The sequence below is a fragment of the Xiphias gladius genome, chromosome 3, assembly GCF_016859285.1.
Source record: "Xiphias gladius isolate SHS-SW01 ecotype Sanya breed wild chromosome 3, ASM1685928v1, whole genome shotgun sequence".
NCBI classification, from domain to species: Eukaryota; Metazoa; Chordata; class Actinopteri; order Istiophoriformes; family Xiphiidae; genus Xiphias; species Xiphias gladius.
Window position 1 is genome coordinate 6,476,540 of NC_053402.1, and position 21,797 is coordinate 6,498,336.

General features: G+C 37.7%; 3 protein-coding genes across 4 annotated transcripts; 2 read left to right on the forward strand and 1 right to left on the reverse strand.

Moving 5' to 3' along the window:
* Positions 1 to 741: 741 nt before the first annotated feature.
* pglyrp6 (peptidoglycan recognition protein 6) lies at positions 742 to 5,448 on the reverse strand. Its single transcript, XM_040157851.1, has 5 exons — positions 5,261 to 5,448; positions 3,185 to 4,012; positions 2,810 to 3,020; positions 2,414 to 2,708; positions 742 to 1,053 (listed from the first exon to the last, which is right to left on the reverse strand). Exons 1-5 carry the CDS (start codon positions 5,325 to 5,327, stop codon positions 1,039 to 1,041), a joined length of 1,416 nt encoding a protein of 471 aa, XP_040013785.1. The 5' UTR covers positions 5,328 to 5,448; the 3' UTR covers positions 742 to 1,038.
* A 1,541-nt stretch (positions 5,449 to 6,989) lies between these two features.
* Positions 6,990 to 10,124, forward strand: LOC120806562 (trafficking protein particle complex subunit 5-like). 2 transcript variants are annotated; one of them, XM_040157863.1, is made up of 3 exons: positions 6,990 to 7,104; positions 8,599 to 8,871; positions 8,958 to 10,124. In XM_040157863.1, exons 2-3 carry the CDS (start codon positions 8,602 to 8,604, stop codon positions 9,252 to 9,254), a joined length of 567 nt encoding a protein of 188 aa, XP_040013797.1. In that variant the 5' UTR covers positions 6,990 to 7,104; positions 8,599 to 8,601; the 3' UTR covers positions 9,255 to 10,124. The 2 variants fall into 2 exon arrangements, with proteins under 2 accessions (XP_040013797.1, XP_040013805.1); XM_040157871.1 differs by lacking the exon at positions 6,990 to 7,104 and adding an exon at positions 7,122 to 7,850.
* Positions 10,125 to 11,196: 1,072 nt separating this feature from the next.
* mcoln1b (mucolipin TRP cation channel 1b) lies at positions 11,197 to 20,303 on the forward strand. The gene is made up of 13 exons (XM_040123886.1): positions 11,197 to 11,510; positions 12,627 to 12,874; positions 13,073 to 13,234; positions 14,299 to 14,455; positions 14,809 to 14,884; positions 14,981 to 15,077; positions 15,287 to 15,386; positions 15,513 to 15,619; positions 16,214 to 16,363; positions 16,507 to 16,608; positions 16,759 to 16,881; positions 17,237 to 17,443; positions 18,097 to 20,303. Exons 1-13 carry the CDS (start codon positions 11,468 to 11,470, stop codon positions 18,229 to 18,231), a joined length of 1,707 nt encoding a protein of 568 aa, XP_039979820.1. The 5' UTR covers positions 11,197 to 11,467; the 3' UTR covers positions 18,232 to 20,303.
* The last annotated feature ends 1,494 nt before the right edge of the window (positions 20,304 to 21,797 follow it).

Sequence of the window (21,797 nt, forward strand, 5' to 3'; positions counted from 1 at the left end):
ATCTGCAAAGTAACTAAAGTTATCAAATAAATGTACTGGAGTAAAAAGCACAATATTGGCCTCTGAGTTGTAGTGGATTAAAACTATAATATAGCAGAAAATGTAATGGTAGTAACACCGCACTATACTAAACACTTCATTACAAGTAATGGTTCTGCATTCAAAATTTTACCCAAGTAAAAAGTACAGAGGTATTAAGAGCAAACTGGCTTAAAGTATCAAAAGTAAAAGTAGTAGTGCAAAAGTGCCCATTTTAGGGTGGTATATATTTACTGTATAACATGAAATTGTTAATTATTACTGATTGTTATTATTTGTAATGAAAAGGGCCCAGTGATAACTTTTAGTTGAATCATATAGTGACAATACAAACATTTTGTATTATTGTTCTACAAGACTGAGTTGATGATTCTGAACATATTTAAATTTTAAACTACCAAAATGATTTACTTAATGAAGAATTATATTAAATGTGGTTTATACAGCTCATAATGCTGAATATCAGTTTCATTGCTTCATATGTGCTTTTACATACATTTGCTATGATGTAACATACATCATTACTGAAAAAACACTCACAGAAACGTCATGACATTGATTTCAACCATGTCACCCAGTGCTACTGATGACTTAGTGTTTAAGCCGCATTTTAAAGCTGGTTGAAGTGGAACTACTTTTTTATCCTCATATTTTAAATGCAGATATGCTTAATGTAAAATCTTAATGTGCCCTTTAACTAGTAAATAAAGCTGTCAAATAAATGTAGTGGCGTAAAAAGTACAATAATTTCCTCTTAATTTTAGTGGAGTAGAAGTATAAAGTAGCATTACATGGAAGTACAAATACCTAACTTTAAGTACTTAAGTAAATGTACTTTACCATCCACCACTGCTTTTCACAGTAACCACACAAGATTTATGCAACACATAGGGTTCATAGTGCTCAAAAGGAAATGGCAACATTCAGAACATAAGAATAAGACAAATATTTATTGTGTGAAGTTCTGGTTATCCGAGACTCTTCCTCTTGTCTAGCAGCTCAATTTGGTATCCCCTAAAAGAAAGGAAATGAAATATGAAGGAAAATACATGAACATGTACACAGTGGTGGAAAAAGTAGTCAGATCATTTATGTAAGTAAAAGTAGCAATACAACAATGTATAAAAAACCCTCTATTATAGGTGAAAGTCCTGCATTCAAAATCTTACTTATATAAAAGTTCACAAGTACAATCAGCAAATAGTACTTATTTATCAAAAGTAAACATACTTGTTCTGTGCCTGATATTATTATGCATCAATGTGTAAGGAACATTTTACTGTTGTAGCTGGTCGAGGTAGAGCTAGTTTTAACTACTTCATATACAGGTTGTTAGTTTAGTACCTCAAAACTGTACTCCAATTAAAAGTAAAAGTTAAAAGTACTGGATAAAAGTCCAGTCCTAAATGTACTGTTACTTCCCCCCTCTGCATTTACACATACCCATGCAACATAAAAAGAACTACAAAGGCACTCAGTAGAGTGCATACCTTTACCAAGGCCAAATATTGACAAAAATGTCCGGAAAATGCAATGTTAAGAAAAGTTATTTTAAAAAATTCCACCAAGGTAATCTCAGATCGGTTCAATACTTTTATCGTAATCCTGCTAACAAATAAACAAACAAACCAACAAACAGACATGAGTGAAAACATAACCTCCTTGGACGAGGTAATCAGAGGACTGTAACCCAGAACTACTGTTAGAGCCATAACTAGATAAGTGAAATAACAATAATAATTTATAAGATTTTGAAATTCTTTACTATTGGATAATATTAACTGTTCTGTAAAACTTAGTAATGAAAAGGCTTTATTTCTATGGTTAATGTTATAGTAGTTGAAATGTTTCCGTTTTTTTGAAATGCTCCTTTACTGCTAATGCTGATGGCAGGGCCAGTAGCTCAAAGTTGGAGTTAATTAGTCTGAGGAGTAACGCAGTTTTTTGACCAAACTGAGTCTAAAAGATGGATCTTCTTAACCTGGAACTTTTAATTTTTTCCAGGGAACCTTTTTAAATTGAGATACACTCTTCTGAATATATATTTCTCTTGAAACCGGCAGCTTTTACAGACTTTAACTCAGTAGTGGTAATTTGGAAAACAGAAAACATTGCCTCTACAAATGCCAAGGTGACATTCCTTGAAATGTCTTGATATGTCCAAAAAGGATGATTAAAAAACACACAAAGATGGATGCTTTACCCTGATGAAAGAAGGCCATAGAGTCTTGCATCCTTGTCTGTGTGATATGCCAAGGCAATCAGTGCATTAAAGGCAAGCTGCAGCACGCTACACAACTTCTATTTTTTTTTTTGATACAATAAATAGTAATGTATATAACACCTGTTGATATATGTCAGTACTCCTACATACCCCAAAGTGTTCCCAGCGTTTGATCTCTTTATAGAGAGCCTCTCCGGGACAGGAAGTGTTCACCACCTGTCTGTGCCCCTGCAGGGTGAAGCTGGCTACCAATCGCCCACCACCAACAGCGCAAGATGCCAGCTGATCTCTCACCAGCCCCATGGAATGCTGGGAGGGCAGACTGTTGATGTAGTCTCCGATGAAGGCGACACCGTAGCCTATGGAGTTGTGTCCGAGGGTGTGTGCTCCTTGCCAGTGCCAACCCCTGCCCTCGTAGATGTATCCGTCAGAGCCTGCAACAAAGCTTTAGGAGCACAGAAGATCTTAATATATTGTAAGTTAGGTGCCAAATTTCATGTAGCATGTTGGTTTTGAAAAAGTGGCCTGAAGTGTGACCGTTTTTACCTATATCCTACATCATCCCAGCCTCTGTCCTCCTGGTGGAAGCGCTGCATGGAGCGCATGTCTGCAGAGCACTGCTGGAAGGTCAGACAGGGCTGGCTTGGTGTGTGGGTGTGGTGGATGTACATGAAGGAGAGAGGTAGAGACAGGTTGGTGGGCGTTCCTCTGTATGGCTCTGCACCCCACATACACCGAGGTATGATGGGTGGGCAATCTGAAACAGATGTTTAACCAGAGCTGGTTAGTAGCTGATTACATGTAATTGGAACTAAGTTAAGGGATAATGATCAGCCTTTTCTGGTCTTTTTTTGGTCTTTTGTTTGAAAAACCAGTTGTTTTAAGAATTCTTTCACTCCCTTTATCCACTCTCATGCTCACCCATGTACATATGGACAAAATCTTTCATTCCCTCCTTCAGCAAAGCCACCAGCTGCTTTTTCTCCTTCACCTCCATCTTTGATTGCCCATTTAGTCTCCGCTGCATCTCTACTGATTTCATCACCTGCCTGACTAGCACTGGAGGGACAAGAAGCCCTCTAAAGTTCTCCCTGCGGCGTCGGCTGATGAGGCGCGGGGCAGCGTCCAGTCGATCTTTGTCCAGCTGGTGGCAGTAGTACTCTGTCAACAGACTGCTGATGTTAAGAGGACGTCTGGTTTTGGCAGAGACTTCCATCCCTAGAACCACACCATCCATGCCTCCGTTGACTTGAGCAGTGGTAAGCAGAGTGGGGTTGTCCAATAGGGTGAAGACTTGAGGAGAGGTTAAACTGTCCCAGCAGCCATCAGGTCCCAGGCGGTGGGTGAGAGGAGAGCTGTGCCTGAGAGAAAGGTTGAGGTCTTTGGCCACAGTGAGCTGGTAAAGGCCCCTAACACGCCCATTAGACTTGGAAAGGAAACCAGCCTCAATGCCCAGGAGGAGTGGCCTGACGGCAACAGTGGTACCATCAGAGGTCAGAACCACACCTTCCTCTCTGGCATCATCAGTCACCCTGTGTTGCACAACTTTGCTGATGTAATCCGAGAGGCCAGCGTCCATTTCAGGACCATTGGAGTCAGCATTACCAAGGTACTGCTGAATGAATGCATCCTTTAGGCCAGCTGCCCTGCGCAGCCTCCTCAACACAACTACTGGCTCTGCACCAGGGTCCCCATCTTCCACCTGCTTCACTGCCTTGATGAAGTCATCCATGTGCCGGGAAAAAGAAGCTGGAAACAGAAAATGTATGCCTGTAAAGCCCTCTGTGATTCATATGAAAACCCATCTCTTCTACCCACATAAACCTTAAATTTGTAAGCCTTAAATTTAAGGTTTGGTTTTATCAGTAATTTTGAAAAGTTTATGTACAGTTGGGTGATAAATTGAAGGGAAAAAAAACGAGTGGGTTTTTCCTTTAATTTGTCACCCGTCTATAATTACCTTTATAAGTACTGTTACTAGAAAGGTGATTGTAATACGAATTACAAACAGTGTCATAGAATGGTTTAATAATAGTACATAATGTGACTAGATATCTAATATTATAATAGCTTGCTGACAAATGAAGCAACATTGCCTTCAGTTTGACAAACAGCCACAGAGAGTGAACCAGCTGCAGGTCCATCATCACAATGATCTCAGATCACTGACAGTGTCAGATAAACTGTGTTCAAAAAGTGTTTTAATCAGTTTTACTATTGTAGTTTCATTATGCTACTAATATGTTACAACAGACTGAGCTAGTGCTCGTTGGAAGCAGATTGACCTTAATTCTGCAAATAAAACATGATTCCAGTGAGGTCTCATTTGATTACGTTTTATTACAGTAAAACTGTGATCTTTCTCCCAGTGTAGGGGCCAGAGTTACATGGCTTTCTGCCTTTGCATTATGCCCAGGGTATAATGAAGACCTTAAAAACTGAGACGAAAATAAAGTTCTGGAACTTAATAGTGAAAGCTTCACAGCATGTGGAGAAAAGAAGGCTCAAATCTGCTGAGCTTTCAGATCATGCAGACTTTCTTAAATCTGTCACAAACACTTAATTACTGATTACCCTAATAATCACATGTATTTGTTTCTTAATTGTAAAGGGGGGCCACTGAGGTTGCATATGTACAGGGCCAAGATTTTTGTGCTAATCCACTGGTCTTCACTATGATAAGAAGAATTATCTAATGAATACAGGTTGACATGTCATCTGAAACATGACATATGGGGCTTATAAATGCTATAGATGGACTAAAAGCAAAATATTTTAGCTATTGTTCACGCTCAAAAATATAAAAAATACTAAGAGTCAACTTTGCTGGGTAGATAGACAATTACAAATCTAATCTGAAAATGTATCTGAGCAGTGGTCAGAAAAAAACATAAATTTACCAAAATCAATATCGTTTCTCAATCTTAATACATATATTGCTATTAAAATTACAGTGCATCTCACAAAACTGATGAAAGTGTAAATAAATGTTCTTACCTTCTGTATACGCGCTGGCCAAGACCCCAACAAGGGCCAGGGTCAGTTTCCAGCACCTGTTATTCATCCTGAGCCTCTTAACACCTTCAGCTCCAAGCTTCAAATGTCTGTTACCTTGTTGCCTCTCGCTTTTATAGAAGTTGACATGCAGAGTAAATGGGTGGTTACGTAACAGTCGTACACATACAGTAGATATGTTGTGTTTAATCAGCTGGTGTGGCCAACTGTGCAATGTGTGAAACTGGCACCTGTAGTGTGGGCTGCGTAGAATCATCTGTCCTTTCCGCTCAAGGTTTCCTATGCACCTCACACAGCATCAGTGTGACCAATCTGGACATTTTCGAGAAATTCACAAGTTCTGTAATAAATCTCAGTCATCACGTTTCTGTCGTTAATGTGGCTGTTACTTGTGAAACATACTCTCTGGGAATAATATCAGCTAGCAGCAAACTCTGCATTATTGTACAAATCTTTGGCACTCCTCTCTGAGGCAATAAGCATGCTCTTGTTAATGTTTAGAACACAAAGCCAGGCTGCAAAACAGAGGAAATCCCAAAACCATGAATCATGTGTGTTCTGTGTGGCAGTGATAACATTATATCTGGTTTATTAATCATTGATTTTATGTAAGATTTATATGTGCACACAGACACTGTTGAAAGAGCTATTACATTAATGTCTCCACAGACTGTTGAGATCAAAAAGTCAGAGATCAGTGCTTACAGCAGTCACATGAGGACAAGAAAAGGAAGTGGACATGGGTCTGTGGTTGAGCTGGAAAATACAATGCAGAAGGTCTGGGATGCAAATAACAAAGTTCATAATCTTTTTGCTGTAATCTGTGATAATAAAGACATTTATACGGAAGTACAAGAGAGAGAAGGTGACGCTCACAAGACTAAAAGAAATATATACAGTTTTTCAGGTTGGGGTGCAACGATTGGGGGGAAGAAATTAGATTGAAACTAACTTTGAAAAGACCTTTTTTCACAGCAGATGTTTTGAATCGTCAAAGATAAGTGTAACTAATAACATTAATAACAGATTGTTATCATCATGTTATAAGCTTCACCTATGCTTTTCCTGCCTGCAAACAACAAAGAAACAACAGTACTCTGATGTTAGCAAAACTTGTTTTAGGTTAACAAGATTTATTCAAAAAGAAAAATGGCATCTAAAGTATAAGATGAGCAGGAAAGAAAAACAAGTCAGTGAGTGCACATCAGTCAAATCTAAAATATGATGAATTCTGTGTTGCTCCCAGGTTTACCGCCAGGATTCTTGTAGACTGAATTCTTGTACATTTTGTATGTAAAAAATCTGGCAGTTTGGGCAAAGTTTAACTTGCATTTTTCGTTTGCACAACAGAAACTCAAACATGCTTCAAAATAAAAATGCTGTTCATGTGCAATCCCTGAACTGTACTATTTTGTGCATTTGTATTAATCTGTGTACTGTATATTAATTGTATCAGACATATCAGCTTATTCTAGGTTAAGGTTACCTTTTGGCACATTGACAGGGACAAGAAATGAAAATGACGCTGTAGCCTAACTCTGGTTCGTTTACAGTTCCTCTTTTCTGCTGATCTATGGGCACTGTCCTCGTCTCAGAAAAAACAAAATAAATAAAACCAAATTGAAGGTATATGATGAGATAAGGAAGCACAGTAGATTACTGTAGGTCACTGTATATTACATATTCTCAATATATTTGTAAGTACCACTCCGGTACAGTAGGTGGCGGTATACAATTTAAATTCTAGTTGCCAGTATTAAACCTTAGAGGTGGAGGAAGTAGAAAAAGAAGAAAACTGGACATAAACTGACCTACTTAAAATTAAGGTTCGTTTATCTATGAAGGCCTCACTTATAGAAATCATGGCAATTGATATCACATATTATCCACTCTGTATCTGTGATTTTAAATCGTGTAGGCCCTATGTTTCCGTTCCTGGAAGGGCTCGCATCTTGACAGCAAGAATCAGCTAACATTTGTGGCTAGATAGCTAACAGCCAGTGGTGATCAGCTGTTGGTTGGGTTTGAAGCAATGTGGTTAGATCAGCAAATCCCGTGTGTGTAAAAGCTTACAGAATGTGTAAATTGTATTTGTACTGCGAAATAACACTTGTACAAATGCCGTGGTTTTGGTGTAGGAAACAGGCTAAGTGGAGTGTGTCGATAAGAAGTAGCCACAAATGTTTTCTCAAACTATGAAAGAAGAGACTTCACCATGGAGAACGTGGTGTGAAAGAGAGATTACTGTAGCCTAATATCATTTTATGTCATTACTGGTAATGACTGGCATAATTAATGGAAGTAAATTAGCCCAGTTTTTGCCTCTGATGAGTTACCATTACTGTAGATTCGAGTCGCACAGTTAAGCAGTTTTTCCCCAAACCTCGTAATCTTTGACAAACCCAGGAGTTCCTGATTTCTGTGTGAAACAACATTGATGGATGTGGAGTCAAGTGTGCCACCAGGGAGTAAGAGGCTTCAGTCACCACTGTCGAATTTTATTTAAATTCTGGTTAGTGTGGCAAGATTAAACCACCAACGTTGCACAGTAGAAATCGTCTTGTTTTAACAGGTAACTTACTGTATAGGGGTGTTTTTTTGCTTGTTTGTTTTCTACTTGAACTGGGAGGCAGAATGTCATCATTTTATATCTCAGTCATTGTACCGTTGATTTGGTGATTTTACACTATATAAAAGGAAATGATATTTCTCAAAAGTGAGATTTTTTTTACCATACTGTTTATATCATGGTGGTATCAATTGATCATAAAATTAATGAAATAACTATATAAAAGGGGATATTTTTGTAGTATTTTATTCATACAAGTAAACTGTCATTGTTTATGTTGGTTTGGTTAAGTTTGCATTCATTCTGCCACTTGTGGCAGAAGTTGGACACCTTAATTGTTTATCAGTTACTTTTAGCTAGCTTTTTCAACGATGCATTCACCACTTTTATTTTTAGCTAATTAAGTAAACCATTTATCCATTACGTTTAGCTGAGCATTTCAACTTTTTATCCATTACTTTTAGTTAAATATTTCAACCATTAATCCATTACTTTTTAACTACCAATTTCCACTATTTATCCATTACTTGTAGCTAAATAATAAAAAAAAATATTTATCTAACTTTTAGATAACTATTTCTCTTGTTTATACGAAAATTTCAGGTAATTATTTCAGTCGTTTATCAATTACAAATTTTTGTTTGTGTGTGTTTTCAGATCTCTCCTGTTAATATATGAGACTAACTAGGTATTAGTCACCCATACGTGTTTCAATAGATGCTAATCTGTGACTGTCATCACTCTTCAACAGAAAATGGACACACGTTTCACTCGAGGGAAATCCAGCATCTTAGAGCGGCCCCTGACACGACCCAAGACTGAAGTCAGCATGAGTGCCTTTGCTCTCCTGTTCTCGGAGATGGTCCAGTACTGTCAGAGTCGTGTGTACTCTGTGTCCGAGCTGCAGACACGCCTGGCAGACATGGGCCAGAGTGTAGGAGCCAGCATGCTGGATGTGCTGGTGCTGAGAGAGAAGAATGGGAAGAGGGAGACCAAAGTTCTGAACATGCTGCTATTCATCAAAGTAAGCAAATGTAAAATACTGATGGTATTTTTAGGGTACAATACCTTTGTACTTTAGACTTTTTAACTCTGTTTTCTTTCTTTTAGGTTAACGTGTGGAAGTCTTTATTTGGGAAGGAGGCTGACAAGCTGGAGCAGGCCAACGATGATGACAAGACCTATTATATCATAGAGAAGGAACCACTTATCAATGCGTACATCTCTGTGCCCAAAGAGAACAGCAGCCTTAACTGTGCTGCATTTACTGCTGGCATTGTGGAAGCCATTCTCACACACAGTGGTTTCCCTGCCAAGGTCACTGCCCACTGGCACAAAGGCACCACACTCATGATAAAGTTTAACGAATCAGTCATAGCCAGGGACAAGGCTTTGGATGGCAGATAAAAAAGACTGTAGAGGTTGGCTGGTTATGTTAATCAATACAGGATGACCATAAATCGTCCAGATCCAGGTTTGTGTTTGTTCCTGAAGTGTTGGTGACTGTGGCTGAATTTCCTTGTGGTAATTGATGAGATGGCGACTTTATGGATGGATGAATGGATAACTGCAACGTACTGAGCAGAAAAGATGCAGCTAACTGGTTAGTTCAGTCTTCCAGGTTTTCGTGGATCATCTCACTCGTGTTATACCTCATGAAGTGACACAAATTTGTTTGCCGCTGATCATTTTTCATGTGTAGTTTCATGTCACATTTTTACATCACAGATCATTCTGGAAAGATAAACTTATTGAATAATAATTTGACCGAATTATTTCTTAATTATCTGATTTTCAGGCCCAACAGGTATTTAATTAAATAACTTTAAATAAATAACATGGCCTGTGATAGCCCTTTAACACTACTTTTAGACTTTATAGAGACTAAATAATGAATTGATAAATCAAAAAAATAACAGATTATTTTATAATGAAAGTAATTGTTTGTTGCAGCAATTGACTCAAAGGGTGAACATGAAACTGAATAACAAATAACCTACTAAATGGTGGCCAATTATTTTCCTTGGTGTCTATTATGTTGACAAAAAGTACTGTCACAATCCATCTTTACCTGTTTATTTTACATATAGACGTCCAGCCTGATGAAAAGATATTTTTTCTCTATTTCATCCCAGTTCAACTCTAGCTACATGTTTAATCTAAAGTAAAATAGATTCACAGTCAGGGTCGTAGCTACTTGAAGAAACTGAGGTCATGTCCTCACTTTTTTTAGTATATTTGTATTATTTTATGTTATTTGTTGTGTGTAATTGTGTGTGGGAGTTTATATTCTAAAAATAAAAACAACTTAAACATCGTTAGAATTTTTAAGCTGATTCCAGTATTTTGATACTAAATATATTTAAATTTGACTACTTTTAAGGCAAAAACCAAATATAGTACATACATTTTATCCTGGCAGTGTGGACATGGTTTAGATCTAAACATTGGGGAAATAAAACTTACAGAAAATATATTTGAACAGCCAACAGACTACACAAAATATAAAAAATCCAAATGATAAATGAAACACAACTTTTTGGTTTTTGGTGAAAATTATGTGAGGGTGGGGGCATCCTGGTGATGAAGTGGTTAAGATACATTACTTTTTGACTACAATATATCCAGTTTGATTCCAGCTACTGGATTTTTGATGCTCTCACTTACTGTTTCTATATCAAAAAAAAAAAAAAAACCCAAAACTTTAAGGAATTGTTTGTCATTATGGGAAATATGCTTATTTGTATTTTCCGAACTGTGGCAAGCATCAGATGAGAAGATAGATACTACTCTCTTGTCCATAAGATAAATAAGAAGATACAGCCAGCGGCCAGTTAGCTTTGCTTAGCACTAAGACTGTAAATTGGGAAACACCTAGCTCTGTCCAAAGGTAACAAAACCCACCAAACAGCCCCTCTAAAGCTCATTAATTAAAACGTTACAACTTATGTAAAAATGACACATGGTTTTACTGGGAGTAATGAGCCAGGGGAGCTGTTTCCCCGTTTCCAGTCTTTGTGCTAAGCTAACCAGTTACTGGCTGTAGCTTCATAATTACCATACAGATTCGAAAGTGGTCTCAATATACTCATTCTAAATTTCAGCAAGAGAACAGGTAAACGCATTGCCCAAAATGTCGATATATTCCTTTTAAAAAAAAGGTTTCGAGGACAGTGGAGGGTGTGTTGGGGGAGCTTATCATTTTTGGGGTTAAATTTAAAATGGCTCACATTTAGCCGGAGGAGATCACCATGGTAACCTACGCTACCTATGATCTACAGCTTCTTGTTATATTCTAGTTATGTGCTCATATTGTTTACATTTCAACTTGTGGAGTAACAGACTTTACAGGCGAGTAAATCACACTTTCATCTCCAGGACCACATCCGTTTGCTTGTTCGATTACACAGCAGCAGTTCAGAAATTAGTCACGTGGTGCAGTCATGTGGTTATCAGGAAGCTGTGATGTGTTTACCAAGGCGCATCCATACACTACGACACCGAGCATCCTTTATCTAACATGAAACCCGGACACTCTTTATAGACATGAATTCACTGCTTGATGTTTATGTCCATAATGGCCGTCTCCTTCATTCCTCTGTGATTGTCTAAGCGTCACCATGGCATCTTCAAGTTATACTTGCATCCAAGACAGCGCCACAGGTTTGCCAGTACACCATTCCTGTTTTTCTTTCTGGTTTCACGGCACCAGTTAATCTGTGTTTTATCTCTCTGCTCCATGGTTATTCCAGATACTTTTATGGCTGCAGTTTTCACGGGCTCATATCATATCAGGCTCATCTGTTCTTTTCTAAGGGGTGGGGTCTTATGCTTAGATGTGATTTGTATCGGTTTTATGGAACAACAAAGGAAATGTTAACAATCATCGTCATTATTTATTAAATAAGTCAGCGTCATAACAATATCCCAAGCTCAACCCATTTAAACAATAACTAATTTACATGCAAGGGTGAAACAAAGTTCAAAGGTGCACTCCACTGATTTTACAGATGAAGTTTAGTTTCAGCCTGTGTAAGCAGTTTTATGATGTCTTCTGTGATTCTAGAAGGAGCTTTCCAAAGTCTGAAAAAATAACCTTGATGATGTCGTCAGGGTTATCTCGTCATGGATTTAAAAACTTGTTTTAATTTAACTGTTTGCATTACAAACTGGAGGTGTGGAGTTTGAAAGAGGAGGGCATGTAGAAAGCAGATTATTTTTGTAAAAGTTTGGACTATAAAACATCACTAAACATTGAAATATACTCATCACAATTTCCTACAGCCCAAGATGACATCATCAAATGTCCTATTTGCTCTGACCAACAGTCCAAACCCCAAAGATATCCAGTTTACTGTAATGTAAGACAAGGAAAAGCATGGAAGAGAAAAAAAATTGGAACCAGCAAATGTTTGGCATTTTTGCTTGAAAAATGACTTTAACAATGAATCAGTTATCAAAATAGTTTTATATTCATTTTCTCTTGATCGACAAATTGATTAATCAGCTCTGAATGAAAGATGCTATCCAGTTGCAATATGGGAAACGTAGGATGCAGGGTTCTTGGAGCGTGACCCATACTAGAGACTAAAAGTCAGGATATCTCTCTCTCTGCTGCTTCAGTTTTAACCATTCTTTTTTTTAATCTCTTTTATGAATCCCCCAACTTTATTGAAGTGCAATACTATTTCACATGATTGCCCCTTTAACATCTTACTAATGCTGATGTTTAAGGCTCATTCTCTATCCAAAATTCCCTTATTTCTTTGTATTTCCCAGAGAAGGAAAGGCTGCTCTCCTCCGTTGCCAGCTATGGCTCCCAGGACCTTCTCAGGGGTGGGAGCCCCCGTCCCACTAGTCTGGTGGGTTCTGAGCTCCACCAGCAGCAGGAGGAAGAGGAGGAGGAGGCCCTGAGGAGAAAACTCAAATACTTCTTCATGAGCCCTTGTGACAAGTATCACGCCAAAGGGCGCAAGCCTTTCAAACTGGGCCTGCAACTGCTTAAAATCATCATTGTGACCGTGCAGGTGGATGAAGATTTAGGCTATAATTTGACATACAAAATCATATTACCTCAGAACATAATAGATGTTGCAGTCCAACAGTAGTCTGTTTGTTTAATTTTATTCCATTGAAGTGCTGTAGTTCTGACTGTGTTGTAGCTTCTATCCTGCATTTGCCTGATTGTCGAAGCACATGTGTTTGTCCCTGACTTTGCCTTTTAGTTAGTGCTGTTTGGACTGAGCAACCAGATGGTCGTGACATTTAAAGAGGAAAACACTGCAGCATTCAAACACCTTTTCCTAAAGGGTTATGAGGACAGTGTTCCTCAGGCAGTCCACACACAGATCGAGCTGTACAGCCACCTACACTTCGCCATAGAACAGGTAGCCTAATAATAACCGCAACAAGTCATATTTTCTCTTTTATCTTTAGCAGAGTCTAGCCTTACAAATAGTTTTGGTTTTACTTTCTCAGGTTTTCAGATATCATGTCTCTGAGATTTCTAGGTATAAATGGAATTTTGTTTGGTGCTCTGCTTTTCAGAACAGTTTACATTGTCACTATTTTTTAATTAAGAAATAGTCCCTATTAAGACAGTTCTGTAGATCAGTGATTTATAGAGGTGCATACTGTACAAACCCCAGGAAATATGTGGAAAGACTGAGGAGTAGCTCAGCTAATACGAACTAAAAAGTATTTAATTTGTTCAGAAAAAAAATCCATATATTTGTGAGGAAAATAAACACTCAAATAGGATAACTAATTGGTCCAAGGTTGCTCTTCAGTATATTTATTGCCACAACACCCATTAAAGTACAATCTACGATAAGCAGACTGCACATAACACACCTCCTAACACCGCTTGCTGCATTAAAGTGCTTCATAAATGGTTAAAATGTCAGCTTGTACCTCTCAAAGTAGTAGTAATACGAATGCAAACTTGACACACAGAGTTGCACACAGTTGCTAGCTTGGTGAACCAAGCAAGCAACTCTGTGTGGCTGGACATTGGTGCTTTGAGCAAAATGCTAATATGCTCTCAGTGACGGTGCTACCATTCTGGTTAGCTTCTGTGTCTACCATGTTCACCATCTTAGTTTTAGCGTGTTAGCATGCAGACATTTGCTAATTTGCATTAAACAGAAAATACAGCTGAGCCTGATGGGAATATGAGTTTAGAATATGATTTGTTTTGCGGGGATTTAATCATAGAGCAAAGTATTGGACCAATTAAAATTCTGACCTGATGATGAAATAAATGTTTAGGTATTTCAGATTAAAAAGTTGGTAACCCATGCTCCAGAGTAACAGTGACACTGTTCTGCAAAGAGACATTGCTGTTACTTTTTAAAAAAATTTTATTTTGCAATGCTGTCATCACCACAGAAAAGAAATCCCCTTTGCTATATTGGTGTGGACGTTTCTTCTCTTCTCTTTTCCCATCTAGTACATGGTTCTACCTCAAATCTCACTGGGACGGTATGCATACGTGGTGGGTGTCGGTGTAAACGGAAGTGCACTCTCCCTCTGCCAGAGGTACTACAGGAGGGGCACCATAGACCCTGTCAATGACACTTTTGACATCGATCCCTATGTTGTCACCGGTAGGATGACCACAAAAAACACAACATTAAAGCTTTTTTCGGTATACTTTAGTAGCAACACACTGTCTCTGCCTTGGGAAAGTGGTTATTTGCATACACCTGCTGATTTGGCAGAGATGGCTATTGGCAATGCATGATATATCATGTGGAAAAAATAAAGAAAGATAAATAAAAATCACTATTAAGCTCCAAGGAGATGATTATGCATTAAAATGCTTTGAGGATGTGTGTGTGTGGTTTAGGCTTCATGTGATGTGGAAAAAGATGATTTGTATGGTTTTAAAACATTACTTCCCCATGTGATATTTTTAACTTCTATGCTATTTTCTGTTGTTTTTTTTTTTTTTTCCCAGATTGCATTGGACTGAATCCACTGACTTACTGTTCTGGAAACAGTGACTACAAGAATTTCACTCTCAAGTTTTACAAGTTAGATGTTATGTTGTTTTTTAAACAAAATACATAAAAAGTTATTTTTACTTTACAGTTTTAACTCTGCATATTGAATTCTCTGTGTATCTCCAGGCTGATCAATGTCACAATTGACTTCCAGCTGAAGGCCATCAACATTCAGACCATTATAAACAATGAAATCCCTGACTGCTACACCTTTGCTATCACGGTGAACTATCTGTCATATTATTTTTATTCCAGTGAACATCTTGCATTACAGTACAGGACAGATAGAAATCTCCTAATTTCGGCCACACTTGATCAAAACTGTAAATCTGCAGTTTTTCCAAATTGTATCTTAAAACAAGCAAACAGTTGTGTAAAAATTTTCAAACCCAGAGGCTGTATATTTATCCTGGTTCTTGTATGTGCTATCAGATTGTCATGGATAACAGGGCACACAGCGGCAAAGTTAAAATCAGTCTACACAACCAGGCATCCACAAAAGAATGTAAAGACCCCAATGTGTCTGGACATGGTGAGTAACTGACGGTGGATGAGCTGCAGTGGACAGATGATTGATAGAGATATTCATTTTTCATTCTTTTGATATCTGTAATTTCCTCAATTACGTTTGATCCCTCTCATTTCTCTCCTCTATCAGCGGAGAGCTATGCACGAGAGTTCTTTGATGTGCTGGTGGCGATAGTCTGTCTGTTGTCCCTGCTCCTTTGTGGGCGCTCCATCTTCAGAGGCATCCTCCTCCAATATGTAAGAAAGCAGACCAAACATTTATGCAGTATGAAATTTTTCTTTCAGTACTGTTTTATAAAATTTGCTTTACTTGGTGACATACATTCAAAAGGACCGTGCATTATATATTATGGGATTAAGATGCACAGAAATGAAAGGTGCCCTGTGGAGTTTTCTAGTAAACAATGTTTACATTTAGTGTTTCTGACCAAATCACCTTTGTATTCTTGAGGTCTAACAATGTGTCTGACAAATGTGTTGAATTTGTACACTTCTCTTCCTTATAAAACATTTGCAAAACTGACTTGTTTGAAACCCCTTTGATTGTATGGCAACATGTCCAGGGTGTAGCCCACCTCTTGCCCAATGTCATTTTGGAAAGGCTCCTGGTGCAAACAAATGTGGGGAGCCCATCACACAAACATTTTTCTATTGCACTACTAGTGGTCAAACAGCCTGCTAAACAGAAGAGGAAGCATTATGCACACAAGGACCCAGTTTAGTGCCTTCCAGGGTCTTCCATATTACAGGAGTGGAATATCACCTTTAAAGGATAAGACTGCAGTTGTGTTATCAACAGCTTCTCATTGCATTGATAATCTCCCTTCCCAGGAGTACGTGCAGTTTTTTAAACACAGACTTAGCCGTAGTGTGAGCTGGGCAGACAGAATGGAGTTCATCAACGGCTGGTATATTCTGCTCATTATCAGTGATGTGTTCACCATTGTCGGCAGCTTCATCAAAATTGGGATAGAGTCCAAGGTAATATGGCACATGTTATTAGTAAGACTGTTCACTGCCTTGAAGAAATTGTTACAGAAAAATTAACATTTCAAGATGAACTGAAAAAAGGTTTTTAAGCAGCACAATTACTGGTATTTAATGATATCACTGTTATGATGCAGAATTTCTCATCATATGACATATGCGGTATCTTGCTGGGAACCTCCACTCTGCTGGTGTGGGTGGGAGTCATCCGCTACCTCAGCTTCTTTCAGAAATACAATGTACGTGAAAGACACACACACACACACACACAAAGATCATGTTAGCAGGATATCTTTTTTTCCTCTTTGTCTTGTGTGTCTGCCTTGCTGCTCTTTCTTTGAAGTGTAAATAAATTTTGATTATTCCCTCCCTCTCTTTTTTTCCCACAGATCTTGATTGTGACTCTAAGAGCTGCTTTTCCTAATGTTATCCGCTTTTGCTGCTGTGCAGCTGCCATTTATATGGGATATTGCTTCTGTGGATGGATTGTGCTAGGGCCCTATCATGCCAAGGTAGTGAAAACAAACTCAGCAATGTCTCTGAACAGAAATGAACTGGCGTCATTCAGATCAGAAATACTGTACACCTCAGAACAGCTTATCATCTCCGTAGCTATGTATAATTAATGAGAGAAGAAAATTGAAATTTATTAAATATGAATCTAACAGCATTCTGTTGGTATTTTGTTTTTTGCCTGCAATGTTATGTATGTGTAATGTGCACATTACACACACACACATATGCAAAATTAAGAGAAAATTAGAGTTAATTAAAAGGAAACAGTTAAACAAAGACACGACACTACAAAAAATGTTTTAAAAGTTCCCTACATAAATTACCTTGCTAACATTGACCCTATGTACACAGTTTCGCTCCCTGTCCATGGTGTCAGAGTGCCTGTTTTCTCTGATCAACGGGGATGACATGTTTGTAACGTTTGCTGAGATGGAGCAAAGCAGCACACTGGTGTGGATCTTCAGTCAGGTCTACCTTTACACCTTTATCTCACTCTTCATCTACATGGTGCTGTCCCTCTTCATCGCACTCATCACCGGAGCCTACGATACTATTATGGTACAGTCTTTGGTTTGGTTTCATTTAGTTATGCACTTATTTGCTTGCATCTTTATTCATGCTAGCAGCATGGCTCTAGGAATGGCAATGTCAGCCTGTCGGTCAGTCAGCCCACAAATTTGGTCCGGACTGAAATATCTGAATTATTAAATATATTATCATGACATTTTCTACAGACATTCATGGTTCCCAGACAATGAATCATGATGACTTTGGTGATCCCCTCATTGTTCCACTAGTGCCATTATCAGGTCAAAATATCAGTTTGCTTAATACTTTGTTTATGACCAAGTACCTGCAATACTAATGACATCCCCTTCAGCCTCAGTTGTACTTCGTGTTTTGTGCTAATTAGCAAATGTAAGATGGTGAACATGGTAAACATTATACCTTCTAGACATCAGCATATTAGCATGCAAATGTTGGTATTTAGCTCAAAGTACTGCTGTGCCTAAGTACAGTCTCACAGAACCAATAAAAGCAAGTCAAAAAGAACATAAACTGTTCTTTTTGTTCTGAATAGTAGAAAGAAAAGAAGGACAACAGGTGACGGAAACTTCACCTGCTGAATTTGGAATGTTTAAAATGAGTTGTGAATCAGTGATGACATTAATATTTAGAAAATCTTCAGCTTTATGTTTGTTGTCCTACAGGCCCAAACACAGGACCAGGTGTGCGTCACTGACCTGCACGCATTTATCGCAGAGTGCATGGACACGCCCAACTCTGGCAAGTTCCGTGGGTCTGAGAGGTCGTCGTGCTCTTTCCTCTGCTGCTGTGACTGGTGAAGAGGAGAAGGAAGATGCACAGAGGGAGTAAGCGGTGTATGTGTGGATGCAAAATATATATATATATATATTTTTTTTTTTTTTCTGTATTTAAAGCACCAACTTCCTCTCCAGTGACAGCTGACTGCAATTTCATTCTTTTTTCCATAAACCCAGCAGGGATGATAAATGCCTTGAGAGTGAACCTACTACCTTAAGACTGCATTGTCCTCTACGGCCGTGCTTGAATTTTGCATTTAAATTTGTGCTGGAGCAGTAGAAGGCACTGCACAGTCACAGGCCCAATAACCTGTTTGAGCTTTTGTACTAGGGATTTGATGACTAGATGCATAATGCCAGTAAACACATTCATTGCTGTGGAATGGACACAGGGTTCACGAAGTAAAATGGATGCAAATGTTCACTTGAATTATCCACTATGTATAAGGTTTTTATTAATTTATTGTCCACATGGCTACCTAGGATATATTATTTTTGTGACTCTTAATTATGTAAATATGTCATCTGGATCTTCATATCGGAGGTAGAATTGACAGAAGAGACAACCAGGCAAGCTGAAAAAAACAGCAATCATTAGTTGCTGTATGTATGCATTTTTTTCCGCAACATTTTCACTCAAGGCTGTTGATCCGTTCCTATTTTCAATCTTCACTCCTTGTCCTCTTTGTTGATGTCTTCCTGTGACTGAAAGGAGATGATGGCTGCATGAGGAAGGACAAGCCCTGCAGCCAACCAGTTAGTCATCAATATGTATGAGCTTTTTCTGCTTTAAAGAGCCAGGTGCACACTAATGCACTGCAAGATAGGGTATTTTCACCGTTTAGTTTAAAGTGCTCCCTGCAAGGCTGTAAAATAATATTCATATAGAATATCGGGGTTCTAAACATTGTCAAGGGATGTTTAAAGAAAGGTGTGTTCTAGTAGAATATTTTAATAATAATTCTAATTCATCTGGTCTTACTTTTTTTTCTCTTATGATATAAGATTTAGCTACTGTCTTATTAATAGATTATAACAAGCTCAATTACTAAGATGTTAAAGTAGCGAAGTTGAATTTTCAACTCCAGGAAATAGGAAAAAGTGGGTAATTAGCTTTAGGTACAGCTGTTTCACCAGCTAGCCTTAACTAGCCACTGTTTGTTTAGTTTGGTTTTTACTTTTGTTTTCTACTTCTTGTGAATTTTTCACGTGGTTTTTATCCCTGAAAGACATCTCTAAGGTATAATATTTTTTATTGAAAGGTACAATGTCAGAAAGTCCGATTCCTGACTTAGCTAATTTTTGAAAAAATAAGTATCAGATTTGGACACTATCATTACACTGATATTGAAGCAATGTATAAAGGGTTAATAGCTCATTCATTTTATTTGTGAATGACTAAAGGCATCTCCACAAACCAGCAGTTCTTCATTGATGCTTACTATAGAACTGTTACTATAGAAACTAATTGAAATGGTAATGTCATACCAGCATGCTATGTAAGGTCAAATGAAGGGCACTCTTCAGTGGAAGAGGGACATGCACTGCACAAAGTTTGCATCCGGATAAAAGGGAACAAAGGGATTTGAGATGCAACACATATGTTTGATAATTTTGTATTTTTTGATAATTGATTACTGACATGTTTATTTAAATTAATTGATATTGTTTACAATTTCAACAGGTAGAGCGTGTTTTTCTTTTAACAAGTGTTTATGTACAATTTGCATACACTTACTTATTTGCACTTCATGAAAACCAATGTACAACTAAATTTGATTTAAATGTGTCACATGGGAGCCATATAGCACAATGGAGCACTTCTGGGAATGTTCTTTTAAAGCAATTTTGATTTAATGGTAACAGTATTACTGTTCACTATGTTTGTCTACTTGCAGTATATTCTGTATGCTGTCTTAACTATTTTACCTCATTCTAAGAAGAAGCAAGAGATAGCTAAAAGAGGGTTGTCTGTTAATGTGTAGGAGGACGTTGTACAGGTTTTACCCTCATTTGTATTGAATATTTTCTGTGAAGATGCTGCCTTCTGAATGAAAGTAGACATCAGCAAAATAAACTGGAAACATACAGAAATTGTGTCAAGAATACTGAGAAAAGTAGTGAAGGCTAGTGTTCTGGTATCAAGGTTTTTTTTTTTTCTTTTGTATTTTCTGTTCCACAGCAGACACATCTCCATCCACTTTTAGTAGTCAGCTGCTCAAATTCTTAAAGGGAAGTTCAGTTGTCTACAATATTATCAACAACATGTCTACATTTTATTCAGCTAAGTATGGTATCTATTACCACTGATCTGTTTATAAAGTAGTGTAAAAATAAATGCATTAATTAAGCCAGGAAAAAATCACTTTTTCTTCACGTGCCACTAACCAGTGGTCCGGTCCAATGGTGCAGAGGTACCTTTGGGACACATTTTACACCAGAGTGCAGATTAGCATTTGACATTTTCAAATACGGTATAGAGCCCCAAAAATTTATGACGTAATAATATGAATAAATAAATATATATGATAATATTTATGATATTTGAATTATCATTCTCATTTTCATAGTACCATACTTTTATTGGATATAATTTTATTTAATGATTACATATTTATATATTACATATTTGTTGGCTAGAGCGAGCACAGAACAAGTTGTGTGACTTCTTTAGAACTGAAATGCTACCAGGGTAACTCTGAATTAACCAGCTAACTGGCTAAATTTGATAGCAGTTGCTGAGCTTGCTTGCTTAACAGAGGCAGCAGGCACTACCACTGCCATAAAAAGTGAAATAAAAACACAAAAACTCATAAAAACTGTTACTATGAAAATAAGGACATTGAAGTAGCATTTCATAAGAAGTAGTTGAGTTTTAATTATTTCTTAAAATATTTCACAATTGTATTGTTTCATTTATATGTTTTATGCATTTCAATAATTTGATTATTTACTTCATAATGTCTTTATTTATTTAAAGTTAAAAAAAGAGACACTCTGGGGCTCTATATCACTATGGGAACAAAAAGGCCTAAAACCTATGGGATGTTGAAATCACCCACTGCATATTTACATTTTTCATGAACTGTCCAGCGTATGGTGTGATAGATTAAGAAAATGGATAGATGCAATACAAAGCTTGGATCTCAGGAGGAGAGGTGGAGTGAAACATTCAGAAAGAGAGGGGTTTTCTGCCTTCATTTAAGATAAATAATGCTGAGAGTATAATTAAAGTACTTAACCTTCAAGTTTATTATAGGGGATAACTTAGGGGACAGACAAGATCAAGGCTGATATGCGTACACTCAGTCCTTAGTGCAGTGGAGTGGTATAGTTGTCTAATATCCTTAGTACCTACATGCATTATTTACTCAGGAAAGCTACCAGGGCTGAGTTGAGGCTCTTAAAATCAGACTGCCAGGAACTGTCCAGCCTGCTCTGGACATCATCAGGTTTCAGGGTAAAGCTGATTAAACAGTCCCATAGAGAAAACACACTGTGGAGCAGGGCCTTTCAGCTTGTTTCTACCTTTTTAACTGCATTAACATGGCAACTCACAACCAATCCTTGATGAAATGACTACAATA

Bases quoted from the DNA above. Each gene is read 5' to 3' on its own strand.
- pglyrp6 (XM_040157851.1), bottom strand. From the start codon at position 5,327: ATGAATAACAGGTGCTGGAAACTGACCCTGGCCCTTGTTGGGGTCTTG. The intron at 4,013-5,260 runs GTAAGAACATTT...TTCTGTTTCCAG, and splicing joins GGCCAGCGCGTATACAGAAG to CTTCTTTTTCCCGGCACATG. The intron at 3,021-3,184 runs GTGAGCATGAGA...CATCTGTTTCAG, and splicing joins TTTTGTCCATATGTACATGG to ATTGCCCACCCATCATACCT.
- LOC120806562 (XM_040157863.1), top strand. From the start codon at position 8,602: ATGGACACACGTTTCACTCGAGGGAAATCCAGCATCTTAGAGCGGCCC. The intron at 8,872-8,957 runs GTAAGCAAATGT...TCTTTCTTTTAG, and splicing joins ACATGCTGCTATTCATCAAA to GTTAACGTGTGGAAGTCTTT.
- mcoln1b (XM_040123886.1), top strand. From the start codon at position 11,468: ATGGCATCTTCAAGTTATACTTGCATCCAAGACAGCGCCACAG. The intron at 14,885-14,980 runs GTTAGATGTTAT...GTGTATCTCCAG, and splicing joins TTCACTCTCAAGTTTTACAA to GCTGATCAATGTCACAATTG. The intron at 15,620-16,213 runs GTAAGAAAGCAG...CTCCCTTCCCAG, and splicing joins GAGGCATCCTCCTCCAATAT to GAGTACGTGCAGTTTTTTAA.